Source organism: Myotis brandtii, unplaced genomic scaffold, assembly GCF_000412655.1.
Source record: "Myotis brandtii unplaced genomic scaffold, ASM41265v1 scaffold2968, whole genome shotgun sequence".
Lineage (NCBI taxonomy): Eukaryota > Metazoa > Chordata > Mammalia > Chiroptera > Vespertilionidae > Myotis > Myotis brandtii.
Window position 1 is genome coordinate 8766 of NW_005361345.1, and position 12284 is coordinate 21049.

The 12284-nt window shown below is 44.0% G+C and overlaps 1 protein-coding gene and 1 long non-coding RNA gene across 2 annotated transcripts in view; both read left to right on the top strand.

Moving 5' to 3' along the window:
* Positions 1-5624, top strand: part of LOC102246134 (glutathione S-transferase A1) — a 13616-nt gene extending 7992 nt beyond the window's left edge. Inside the window, exons 2-5 of the mRNA XM_014542281.1 lie at positions 620-825; positions 2161-2302; positions 4620-4751; positions 5502-5624. Coding sequence (XP_014397767.1) covers positions 620-825; positions 2161-2302; positions 4620-4751; positions 5502-5624 — 603 coding nt within the window. The remainder of the gene's footprint in view (positions 1-619; positions 826-2160; positions 2303-4619; positions 4752-5501) is intronic.
* A 1463-nt stretch (positions 5625-7087) lies between these two features.
* On the top strand, positions 7088-9128 carry LOC106726631. Its single transcript, XR_001362702.1, has 2 exons — positions 7088-7127; positions 9056-9128. It is a non-coding gene; the product is annotated as an uncharacterized LOC106726631 (long non-coding RNA).
* Positions 9129-12284: the final 3156 nt, after the last annotated feature.

The following is a 12284-nucleotide window of genomic DNA, read 5'->3' on the forward strand; positions in this document are numbered from 1 at the left end:
GTGTATGGTGGGAGCTGGTGGGGGGGGTGGGGGATGGGGCAGGGATGGACAGGAAGAAAAGTGGTTGAAGTGTAAGGATGGGGGTCCTTGAGCAGGTCTTATCACTCACTTAGGATATGAAGGGCTTGAACTCTCTTGTTCTTGAACTCCTCCTGTTCATACTGTCAAGGCCAATTGACAATATGAACAGGAAGATGAAGAGAAAGAGCCAGCAGCATTGGAGTCTGGAAAGCAGGGCCTGCCTGCACCCACTGACCAGTGCTGGAGTTTGAAGAGCACACAGAGCAGCTATATAGAAATCTCACCTAGAATTCGCCTTAATGCCACGAACCCCACAAGACTTACTTTGGGAACTCCCCATTTGAAATGGCATCTGGCTGGTGGCCCTTGGCAGCCTCTCTCCAACTTCTTCCTAAATTATCCATGAAGATAAGTCAGCTAAAAAACACAGGCACCTACTATGTATCTGGATGGGACATGTAAAAAGATAAGTGAAATAGTAAGTTAAAAAAATAAAAGGCAGATTGTGAAGGAAAAGGTTACAGGTAGCGGAAACCCAATACTATTTCTATTAAAATGTTACCAGGCCATAGTTTTTTGCTTCCATTCATATCTTTAGTCATTTCAACAAACATCTTTTCATTCTGTGAGTGTGAAGACATTTCACTCTACTTTTTTTCTTTTTTCAAAAGATGGGTCTTTGATGTTCCAGCAAGTGCCCATGGTGGAAATCGATGGGATGAAGCTGGCACAGACCAGAGCCATTCTCAACTACATTGCCGCCAAATACAACCTGTATGGGAAAGACATAAAGGAGAGAGCCCTGTAGGTATTTTTTCTGTGTTTTTCATCAACAATTAATAACAATTTAGATTCTTCCTTGAATGAGCTGGATTGTGTCAGGGGATCATGACCACCAGCAGCATATCCCTTGGACGTAAAGGCTGAGGTCCAGGCCAGCAGGGAGCATGAGGAGGAGGGATTCCACTTCTTAGAGAAGAAGACTCAGTCCATGGCTGTAGCACAGGCAGTGACAGAGGTTTCCAAACCCTGGTGAACTATGAAGCCAGGAGGGTGGTGGAGTCATGACTCCAGGTGTTCAGGCTAATTAAAGAAGAGGCTGAGGGAGGAGCTAATCTTCAAGTTCCAGAAATTACAGGAATAGTTACGAGGAACCTAATTTATCAGCCAGTTGTGTGGCCTGGCCACTTGACAAAGGTTTGTAAAGTTTGGTGCCCAAGATGCTACGGTTACCTGGAGCATTTTGATGTAAGTACTGAAGCAGCCAGATTTACTCAATACAACTACATCTGGGGAGGGGTCTCCTCCCTGTTGTGATGGGACCACATGGTTGAAACTAAAATCGTGTAAGGAACTATCTACCCAAAAGCGTTAAACATAGATTTACCATGTCAGCACCTCCACTACTAAGCATGCATGTACCCAGAAGAATAAAAAATACACTCAGACTTGTACAAAAATGTTCATAATACCATTGTTCATAATATTCAAAAAGGGGAAATGACAAAAGTGTTCATCAACTGATGAATGGATGAGCAAAGTTTTGTGTATCCATAGAATGTAATATTATTTGGCCATGAAAAGGAATGACAGTGGATAAGCCTTGAAAACATTACGTTGCATAAAAGAAACCAGACATCAAAGGCTCATGTTGTATGATGTCATTCAGATGAAGTGTCAAGAACATTTCTTTTCACAGAAACAGAAAGCAATTTTGGTTTTCAGGGGCTGGGGGACAGTAGGGTGTGGGTAGAGGGGGGCAAACCCTAGGTAGCATTTCACTGGGTACATGCAATGACTCCACCATTTCTCTACGCCTGTGACTCTGGAAACCTCACTGATGTTCTCTGTCAGTATATTTGGTCATGGGCATAACAAAAATTTTAGACATAGATTTCCACCTTGATATTAAATGTTAAAATTTGGTGAATATCACAGCTGAATGACTGGCATATAAAAATGCACCCAGTAGAGTTGCCCTCTCCTGTTTCTCCATTCTCTTACATTTTTAAATTATAACATGTAAGGCAGGTGACAGTTGACAATTGGGTCATTTTTAAAAAGGAAAACCTCTTATAGGAAGCCCAGTGAGGCACACTAAAAACATATCTCCTGGAATATGCACTGGTTGTCTTTCAGGATTGATATGTATTCAGAAGGTATGGCAGATTTGAATGAAATGATCCTGCATTTGCCACTATGCCCACCCCATGAAAAAGATGCCAAGATGACCCAGATCAGAGAGAAAACAACAAATCGTTATTTCCCAGCCTTTGAAAAGGTAAGTGGGCTGGTCAGTGTTTGGGGAACTGAGACTAGAGGACAAAGAGAACTGGTACCTGGGCAGTCCTGCATCTTTGACCTTCACTTCCAATGAGCCCCCCTGACTACTGATGGAGCACCCTGACTCTCCCAGCCTATTATCAAAATCAGCTGTGGGGAGGATATGTACCAGTTATACCCAAGTTATAATCTGTCAGCAAAATTTCTCTTTTTTTTAAACAAATATATTTTTACTGCTTTCAGAGTGGAAGGGAGAGGGAGAGAGAGTTAGAAACATCAATGATGAGAAAAAATCATTGATTGACCGCCTCTGCACGACCCACACTGGGAATTGAGCCTGCAACCCGGGCATGTGCCCTGACCATAATCCAACCATGACTTCCTGTTTCATAGGTCAGTGCTCAACCACTGAACAACACCGGCTGAGATAAAAGTTCAATTTACTAGGACCTGATTTCGATTCTCTATTTGATGGCATTTTATGGCCACATTTAGAGTGTGGGCTGTGGAAGGCTCTGGGAGTCAAACTAGCGATTGGAGTAGATTTGGCAGAACACCATGAAGGGGCTTTTCATCCAAGAGAAGCAGGAAGAAAGCAACTTATCAGAAAATATGCTGGCAACATGCATAGGAAACATGAGACCAATTGCCCAACAGTGTTTCTGGGATGGATGAGAAGTATCTAAACAGAGATGGGGGCAGTGGGATGGAGAGGATGAGACAGATGAAAAAATGTTAAGGAACATACAATCTACAAAATATATTGTCAGACTTTAGAGGAAAGCTATGCAAACTAAGGAAATAAAGTTCCATGATTTTGTATGTAGTGCAGACCATAAATTTTCCCTTTGAAGGTAAAAAAAGATTTCAAGATCCAAATGTCCTGAGATCAAACTAAATAAAAATTATGAACCAAAATAATGATTGTAAGGCTATAGGAGGCTTATGTATGAAAAGGCTTAACACTAACACTCTCATCTTTATAAAGCATTAAAAAGTACTTACGAAACATTCTTTCATTCTACAAATTTTAATTCATTACTTGTGTGTTCGTCCATATTCAAAGAGTGAAAAATTTAATATAATCTAATAATACACCCTCCTGGGCCTTGTGGTGCTGAGAGTTTAGGGGACATTCACTCAATGACAAGGTCAGTAGGCACTGTCCCCCAGTCCTTTCAGCCCAGCTGGGGAAGGTGCATGGCAGGTGCACAGTGTGGTTGGACCCACCCTCAGCCCCCCAGCCGCCCAGGGCCACCCGAGGCTCAGGTAACCCGGACTGGTCGAAGCTTGCGCTGCTGGCAGTGGCAGCAGCAGAGGTGTGATGAGGGCGTCACCTTCCCCTGATGGTCGGGTCACGTCCCACCCCTGAGGGCTCCTAGACTGTGAGCAGGCCGGGTTGAGAGACCCTCCCCCCTCCAGTGCATGAATTTTCATGCACCGGGACTCTAGTATTTTAATAAATATCATACATTTCCCCAAAACTTTTATTATGAAAAATTTCATACATTCAGAATAATTAAGCACATATGCACCCACCATGGGGATACAAACATTAATCTTTCATTATGTTTGCTTTATCATGAGTTTCTATCACTCAGTCCCTCTCTCTATCAAACAGACATTGTTTTTGGATAAATTACAAAGTGTGTTTCAGGTATCACTGCAGTGCACATCTAGACATTTTAGCAGCAGATCATAACATAGTGCAACCTAGGAGACAGTGCCCATATTGCAAGAGAGATGGTGAGTTCAAGTTGACCCAGGTTTGCATGAGGTTCCAAAGAGATAGCTCAGGAAATGAGTAGAACAGACAGAAATGAGTAGAGGAGAAATGTAGGCTCTGATATAGTCTGCTTGGGATTGAAGAAGGATGTTCTAGAGATGGATTTTTGCCCAAGTGAGAGAGGAGACAGAGAGAAGGAAAGAGAGAGAGAGAGAGAGAGAGAGAGAGAGAGAGAGAGAGAGCCATGTGCTAAAGTTCAGGACTCCAAAGGGGAGGGCAAGGGGTCAACAGACACACACCCAGTGCTAGCCCTGGGCCAGACCAAGATGCACAGAGGGAGCTCAGTGATGTGGGAAAAAGAAAAAGAGATGGTAGGTAGCCTGGGCATCAGCTGAGGAGTGAGGAGAGAACAGCAGAGACCCACTTCTCTCTGTTTCACTGAGTCAGGGGCAATGAATGTGGTTTGATGCTCCTCACGTGCCCAGTTAGGCAGCACAGGTGGGAAGCCAGGGTGGAGAGACCTGGGCAGGAGCAGGGGACCCAGCCTGAGTGCACCTGTGTTCATAATCTGCTCTTTCCAATTCACCAGGTGTTGAAGAGCCATGGACAACACTACCTGGTTGGCAACAGGCTCAGCAGGGCTGACATTCACCTGGTTGAACTTATCTACTATGTTGAAGAGATTGACCCCAGCCTAATGGCCATCTTCCCGCTGCTGAAGGTGACCCCTTTCACAGCCCTGGGGAGGGAAGGTCCACATCCCCCATCTTGGAATCTAATATCTGGCCTCTTGGACTGGCGATGTTATGATCACGTCATTTTCCAGGCTCTGCTGCCCCCAGGTCTCCAAAATTTGCTTTAGGCCCTGGTCTGAGGCAGGAAATGAATCTTGTTCTGCCAACGAAATTGGAGGCAGACAAAACCCCAAAGAGAATAGTTTGTCTTTCACAATGAGAAGAACCCAGGACTCAGAGTCTCTGTCCTCAGCTCCTGCTCCTTCTCTCAAGCACTGTGCTTCCCTCCCGACTGCCCCTTTTCTCTTTCTGTCTCTCTCACAGGGAAGATTGCTTTTGACTGTCCACATGGTTGACCTATATTTTCTATCTTCAGTTCCAGCCCAGTTGTCCCACATATTCATTTCTCCAGTTTGCAGCCTTTACCTGTGTTGCTCTGAAAGTCACATTAGTCTTCCTTGTCTGCACTAAAGTGAGAATCCTCAGGATTTCCATGTGGGGAGGAAGACACGGAAGACTGTGAACTGAATCAAGTCTTAACCGTGTCTCTGGGGGAAGATTAAAGTTATTGAACTGTGTTTCCTTCCCCTTACCTTCCTTTCTTGCTGGGTGTCTGTTTCCCTGCCCCCTGCTGGTGCTGATAGAGGGGACTCTGTTGGTCTGTCCTCAGGTTCCCTGGCCTGTAATGACGGGTGGGTGTTGTGTCTCCATCTGAAGCTGTGCTTTGTGCATTGCAGGCCCTGAAAACAAGGATCAGCAACCTCCCTCCTGTGAAGAAGTTTCTGCAGCCTGGCAGTCAGAGGAAGCCTCCCGTAGATGCAAAAGCATTAGAAGAAGCCAGGAAGATTGTAAATAAATAAAATCTTTATTTATTTTTATTTTAAATAAAGCAGGCATGGACGCCCAGCACATGCAGGACCAATCTTCTGACGTTGTCCAACAATGAAGTGCCTCTACCTAGGTGCAGATCCTGGCTATTGTGAGAATAATAAACTTTTCCAAAATAATTAAACCTCCTATGAGCAGATTTAGTTATAGTTTAATCTTGTTCATTAAGTTCCAATATGTAACCAGATTTTTAATCTCCTTCTATTGCATTTCTCTTGGAATTCAAAATTAAACAAAACATGGAAACGTGGATTATGACATCTCTCATCTTTTCCAGGAATTGTCACATGTCCGTCACAGAGCCCATCAAAGAGTCAAGTATAAAATTCATACCTGACATTCTCAGTTGTTCACAGAAAATAGCTACCCCTCTTGGTAATGGCATAAGAATTTTTTTTTTTTTTTTTTTTTTTTTTACCTAGGAGCTGTTTTCCTTCTGGTAATAAAAATGTTTTGTTTTGTTTTTTGTTATGAGTTTGGTTCTAATGCAATACAACAGTGATATGCCTACTACAGACTTTTTAGTGCATCTCCATGTGCCTACGAGTCACTGAAGGACTTATCTTCCTGTCTTGGGTGTCGCTTTCCCAGCCTCATGCTGGTGCTGATGGAGGGGGCTCAATGGGTCCTTTCCTGGGGGGGCCAACAGACACACAGTGTGTCCTAGGGGGTGGGGAAATGATTTACAAATAAACAGACCCAAGCTCTGCTCTCTGTTGACTCTGTTGTCCTTACAGTCCATGACTCCGTGGCACATCAACGCTCTGCTGCTTAATGCTCGGTGGGGCCCCTGGCTGAGCATTCTCTCAGATCACTCAATGTTGCTCAGACCTGGACTTCCAAGGTACAGATTACATGTATAAATTATAGTTAATGAATGCATATAATATCTTCTTTTCTATTTTTCTGGCCTGTCACTGGGCCAGAGTGACTGGATTAGGAGTGATTTCTAACTTCAGCCACTCTCGGGGCTCAGAATGAACACTCTCCCAGGCTTTGGGCTTCGGCATATTGAGTTCTTCTGCCCACAAGGAGCTTCCTCATAATGTGAGGAGGAAGCTGACAGACACACGGGGCTCCCTGTCTGTAGCTTCAGTTCCACCTCGTCTGCTGTCTCCGTGCAACCAAAATGGTTTTCCTAAAATGTACATTTGAGTATCACCACCTTCTTTAAGTCCTTCAGTGAGTTCCAGGCCTGTGGGAATTCCTCCTCCCATCTGTCCTCACCCCCTCCTTCCCACCTAACCATGCTTAACACCTCACCTCAGTTGTTTCTCTGTGCCTCTCACAGAGCCCTCTAAACTACTAACAAAGCCGAATGCCACTGTGCCTCCTCCACTCTCCTGTGAGGTCCTGGTGTGCGGCATCCCTACCACTTCATCACAAATGGTCATAACACCTTGCACAACTCCACCCACAGCCGCCATTGCCGCCAAACACAACCTCTATGGGAGAGACATAAAGGAGAGAGCCCTGTAGGTATTTTTTCTGTCGGGAGAGACACAAAGGAGAGAGCCCTGTAGGTATTTTTTTCTGTGTTTTTCATCAACAATTAACAACAATTTCGATTCTTCCTTGAATGAGCTGGATTGTGCCGGGGGATCATGACCAGCAGCAGCATGTCCCTTGGAGGTAAATGCTGAGGTCCAGGCCAGCAGGGAGCATGAGGAGGAGGGATTCCACTTCTTAGAGAAGAAGACTCAGTCCATGGCTGTAGCACTGGCAGTGACAGAGGTTTCTAAACACTGGTGACCTATGAAGCCAGGAGGGTGGTGGAGTCATGACTCCGGGTTCTCAGGCCTTTCAGGAAGAGGCTGGGAAAGGAAAGGACCCAAAGGAGCTACTTTTCAAGTTTCAGAAATTACAAGAATAATTACCAGGAACCTGATACCAGCCAGTTACATTTACTGGCCATTTGACAAAGACTTGCAGAGATTGGTACCCAAGATGCTACGGTTCCCTCAAGCATTTTGAGTTAGTACTAAAGCAGCCAGTTTTGTTCAATACAACTACATCTGGGGGGAGGGAGGGTCTCCTCCCTGTTGTGATGGGACCACATGATTGAAACTGTTAGTAGTTACTCAAAACGTTACACGTAGATTTACCATGTCAGCATCTCCACTACGGTACCTAAGTGAATAAGAAATACATTCACACTAAAACTTGTACAAAAATATTTATAAAAGCATTATTCATAATATTCAAAACCTGTACAAAAAACATTCATAAAAGCATTATTCATAATATTCTAAAAGTGGAAACAACAAAAGTGTTCATCAACTGATGAACAGATGAACAAAGTTCTGTGTACCCATGAATGTAATATTATTTGGCCATGAAAAGGAATGAATGTGGATAAGCCTCGAAAACATTATGTTGCATAAAAGAAACCAGACACCAAAGGCTCATGTTGTATGATGTCTTTCACATGAAGTGTCGAGAACATTTCTTTTCATAGAAACAGAAAGCAATTTTGGTTTCCAGGGACTGGGGGACAGTGCGGGGTGGGGAGTGGAGAGAATGTGGAACGCTGCGAGAGCACACAGCATTTCCCTTGGGGGTGTGGAAATATTCTGAAATTAGAGTGCAGTGATGGTACAGAAACCTGTGAATTTATGAAAAATCACAAAATTGTACATTTAAAAAGAGTGGCATTATGGTGTGTGGATTAAATGTCTATAAAATTTTTATCTTTTAAAAAAAAGGAAATAGGAAGCCCAGTTAGGCACAATAAAAACATATCTCCTGGAATATGCACTGGTTGGAAGTATATAAAGAATCACACCAATTCAGAGGATGTTTTAGATGGAGACTTGAGCAGTGCAAAGATGGCCAAAGTTCAGAAACAGCACATGGAGCGGGTTGGGAACTGTGTTCTATGGGAACTGTGTTCTATGGGGACTGTGTTCTATGGGGACTGTGTTCGATGAGAACTCATTGGAAGAACTGCTAATATTGGGCATATAAATGGGCCAGGATGAGAGAGGGAGAGGGACATGACTGAGGTGTCTGTACCAGGGACTCTCTGCTGATTCCTCAGGTGGCAGGCCTCTAGCCTTATGAATCACATGGAGTTTGTGCCCAGAACCAACCACAGCAGAGATGGCAAACCCTAGGTAGCATCTCAGTGGGTACCTGCAATGACTCCACTCTGGACACCTCACTGATGTTCTCTGTCAGTATATTTGGTCATGAGTATAACAAAAATTGTAGATGTATATATCTACCTTAATATGAAATGTTAGAGTTGAGTGAAAATCATAGCTGAATGACTGGCATATAAAAATGCACCCAATGGAGGTGAATTACTTTGCCATCTCCCAATACCCCATTCTCTTACATTTTTAACCTATAACATGTAAGGCAGGTGACAGTCGACAATTGGGTCATTTTTGTCTTTCAGGATTGATATGTATTCAGAAGGTATTGCAAATTTGAATGAAATGACCATGCGTTTCCCACTATTGCCACCTGATGAACAAGATGCCAAGATGATCCAGATCAGAGAGAGAACAACAAACCATTATTTCCCAGCCTTTGAAAAGGTAAGTGGGCTGTTCAGTGTTTGGGGCGCTGAGACTAGAGGACAAAGTAACTGGTGCCTGGGCAGTCCTGGGGATTTGACCTTCACTTCCAATGGGCCCTCCTGACTAGTGATGGAGCACCCTGGCTCTCCAGGGATGTTATCAAAATCAGCTGTGGGTAGGACATGTACCTGTTATACCCAAGTTATAATCTGTCAGCAAAAGTTCAGTTTACTAGGACCCGATTTAGAATTCTCTCTTTGATGGCATTTCATGGCCACAGTTAGAGCCACACTAGCAATTGGAGTAGATCCTGCAGAGCACCATGCAGGGGCTTTTTCATCCAAGAGAAGCAGGAAGAAAGCAACTTATCAGAAAATATGCTGACAACATGCGTAGGAAACATGAGACCAATTGCCCAACAGGAGGATATGGTAATGTTTCTGGGTTGGATGATAGGTATCTAAACAGAGATGGGGGCTGTAGAATGGAGAGGATGTGACTGATGAAAAGATGTTAAGAAACAATCTACAAAATGTTGGGTTGTCAGACTTTAGAGGAAAGCTATGCAAACTAAGGAAATAAAGTTTCATCATTATGTATGTAGTACAGACCATATTTTTTCCCTTTGAAGGTAAAAAAAGATTTTAAGTTCCAAATTTCCTGAAATCAAACTAAATAAAAATTATGGACCAAAATAATGATTGTAAGGACTACAGGAGGCTTACATATAAAAAAGGTTTAACACCAACACCCTCATCTTTATAAAGCATTAATGAAACAGTCTTTCATTCATTTTACAAATTTTAATTCATTATTTATTTGTTCATATTTAATGAACAAATAATTTAATACCAGTCTGAAAATACACCCTCCTGGGCCTTGTGGTGCTGAGAGTTTAGAGGACATTCGCTCAATGACAAGGTCAGCAGGCACTGCAGTTAGAGTATGCTGATACTTTGAAATCAAAGAGCTCCATGGTGACATCAGTTAAAAATGTAAGTTACAAAATAGGTTTTGATGTTATCATAACCTTTACCAAATATTTATCTACTAGAGGCCCAGTGCAAGAAATTCGTGCAGGCCTGGCCTGCGATCAGGGCCATCTTCCCCGGCTGTCAGAAGCCGGCCCTGCCCCCACCTCTGGTTCCCAGTTGTCCCTTGGGCAATTGGAGCCTGCAGCCTGGGGGAGGGACTGGGTGGTTGGTTGTTCCCACCAGCCCTGCTTCTCTTCCCCTCCCCCACGCTGGTTGCCCTCTGTGTGCACTGTGTGTGGGGGGCAACTGGCAGGTTGGGGGCCTTGGTCTGGCACTGCCCACGTCCACTACCACCCACCCCCAGTTCCCCGTTCACCATCGGGAAATCAGAGCCTGCCTACTGGGGGAAGGGATGGAGAGGTTGGCAGGCAGGCCCTATCAGGCGATTGGGACCTGCAGGCTAGGGGCAGCTCCTGCATTGAGCGTCTGCCCCCTGGTGGTCAGTGTACATCAAAGCGACTGGTCGTTCCGCCGTTTGGTTGACTTGCATATTACCCTTTTATTATATTGGATTTTTTATATGCATACATGATCTGAAAGTATATTTGTCAAAATGTTATTATCTTTAGTTGGTGGTACTATGTGTGTTTATTCTCTTTGTACTTTATGATTCCCATATTGCTGGAATATTGTAATAAATATCATATATTTATCTAACCTTTTATTTTGAAAAAGGCCATACATTTAGAATGAACACATGTGCACCCACCACGAAGATACAACCATTAACCTTTCATTATGTTTGCTTTATCATGAGTTTTTATCTCTCAGTCCCTCTCTCTAATAATCAAACATATTATTTTTGGATAAATTACAAAGTGAGTTTCAGGCATCACTGGAGTTCACACCAGACACTTCAGCAGCAGATCATAACATAGTGCAACTTAGGAGATAGAGCCCATGCTGTAATGGAGATGGTGAGTTCAAGTTAACCCAGGTTTGCATAAGATTCCAAAGAGATATATCAGGAAATAAGGAGAGCAGACAGAGGAGAAATGTATACTCTGAAATAGTCTGCTCAGGATTGAAGAAGAATGTCATAGAGATAGATCTTTTCCCAATGAGAGGAGAGAGAGAGAGAGAGAGAGAGAGAGAGAGAGAGAGAGAGAAATGCTAAAGTTCAGGGCTGCAAAGGGTAGGCCCTGGGGCCAAAAGAAACTCAGTGCAGCCAGTGCTAGCTGAGCCCAGTGATATGGGAAAAGGAAAAAGAGATGGTAGCCTGGGCGTCAGCTGAGGAGTGAGGTGTGAACAGCAGAGACCCTCTTCTCTCTGTTTCACTGAGTCAGGGTGATGAATGTGGTCTGATGGTCTGCACCTGCCCAGTAAGACAGCAGAGGTGGGAAGCCAGGCTGGAGAGACCTGGGCAGGAGCAGGGGACCCAGCCTGAGTGCACCTGTGTTCATAACCTGATCCCTCCAATTCACCAGGTGTTGAAGAGCCACGGACAAGACTACATGATTGGCAACAGGCTGAAGGCTGACATTCACCTGGTTGAACTTATCTACCACCATGAGCTAGGACAGAGGCATGGAACAAAGTCTCCCTCAGAGCCATTTGAAGGACTTAATTTTGATGACACCTTGATTTCAGACTTCAGACTTCTAGAACTGTAAGGGAATGAATTTCTGTGGTGCAAGCCACCCAGTCTATGATAATTGTCACAGTGGTCGCAGGAAATGAGTACAATTACTTTGCAATAAACAAGAATGAATACACCCAACAACATAGATGAAGCTCAAAATAATTATGCTGAGTGGAAAATAACACTTCCGCATCTGGGACCCAGACCTTTGCTCTGGCTGTAGCGGAGAAGCCGAGCCTCTTCAGTCTTCAGTCTTCAGTCGTCTTCAGTCTTTGCTCCGCTCCTGCATATGCAAATTAACTACCATATTTGTTGGGTTAATTTGTATACTCATCCTGATTGGCTGGTGGGTGTAGCGGAGTGACACCAATTTGCATGTTTCTCTTTTGTTAGTGTAGATAGAGGAATATGCAAATTGTCTGGGACACCATCACAGTAACGTAATGACCAGCAGACTGCCTGGGGCGACCAGGCCAGTGGGGGGGGGGG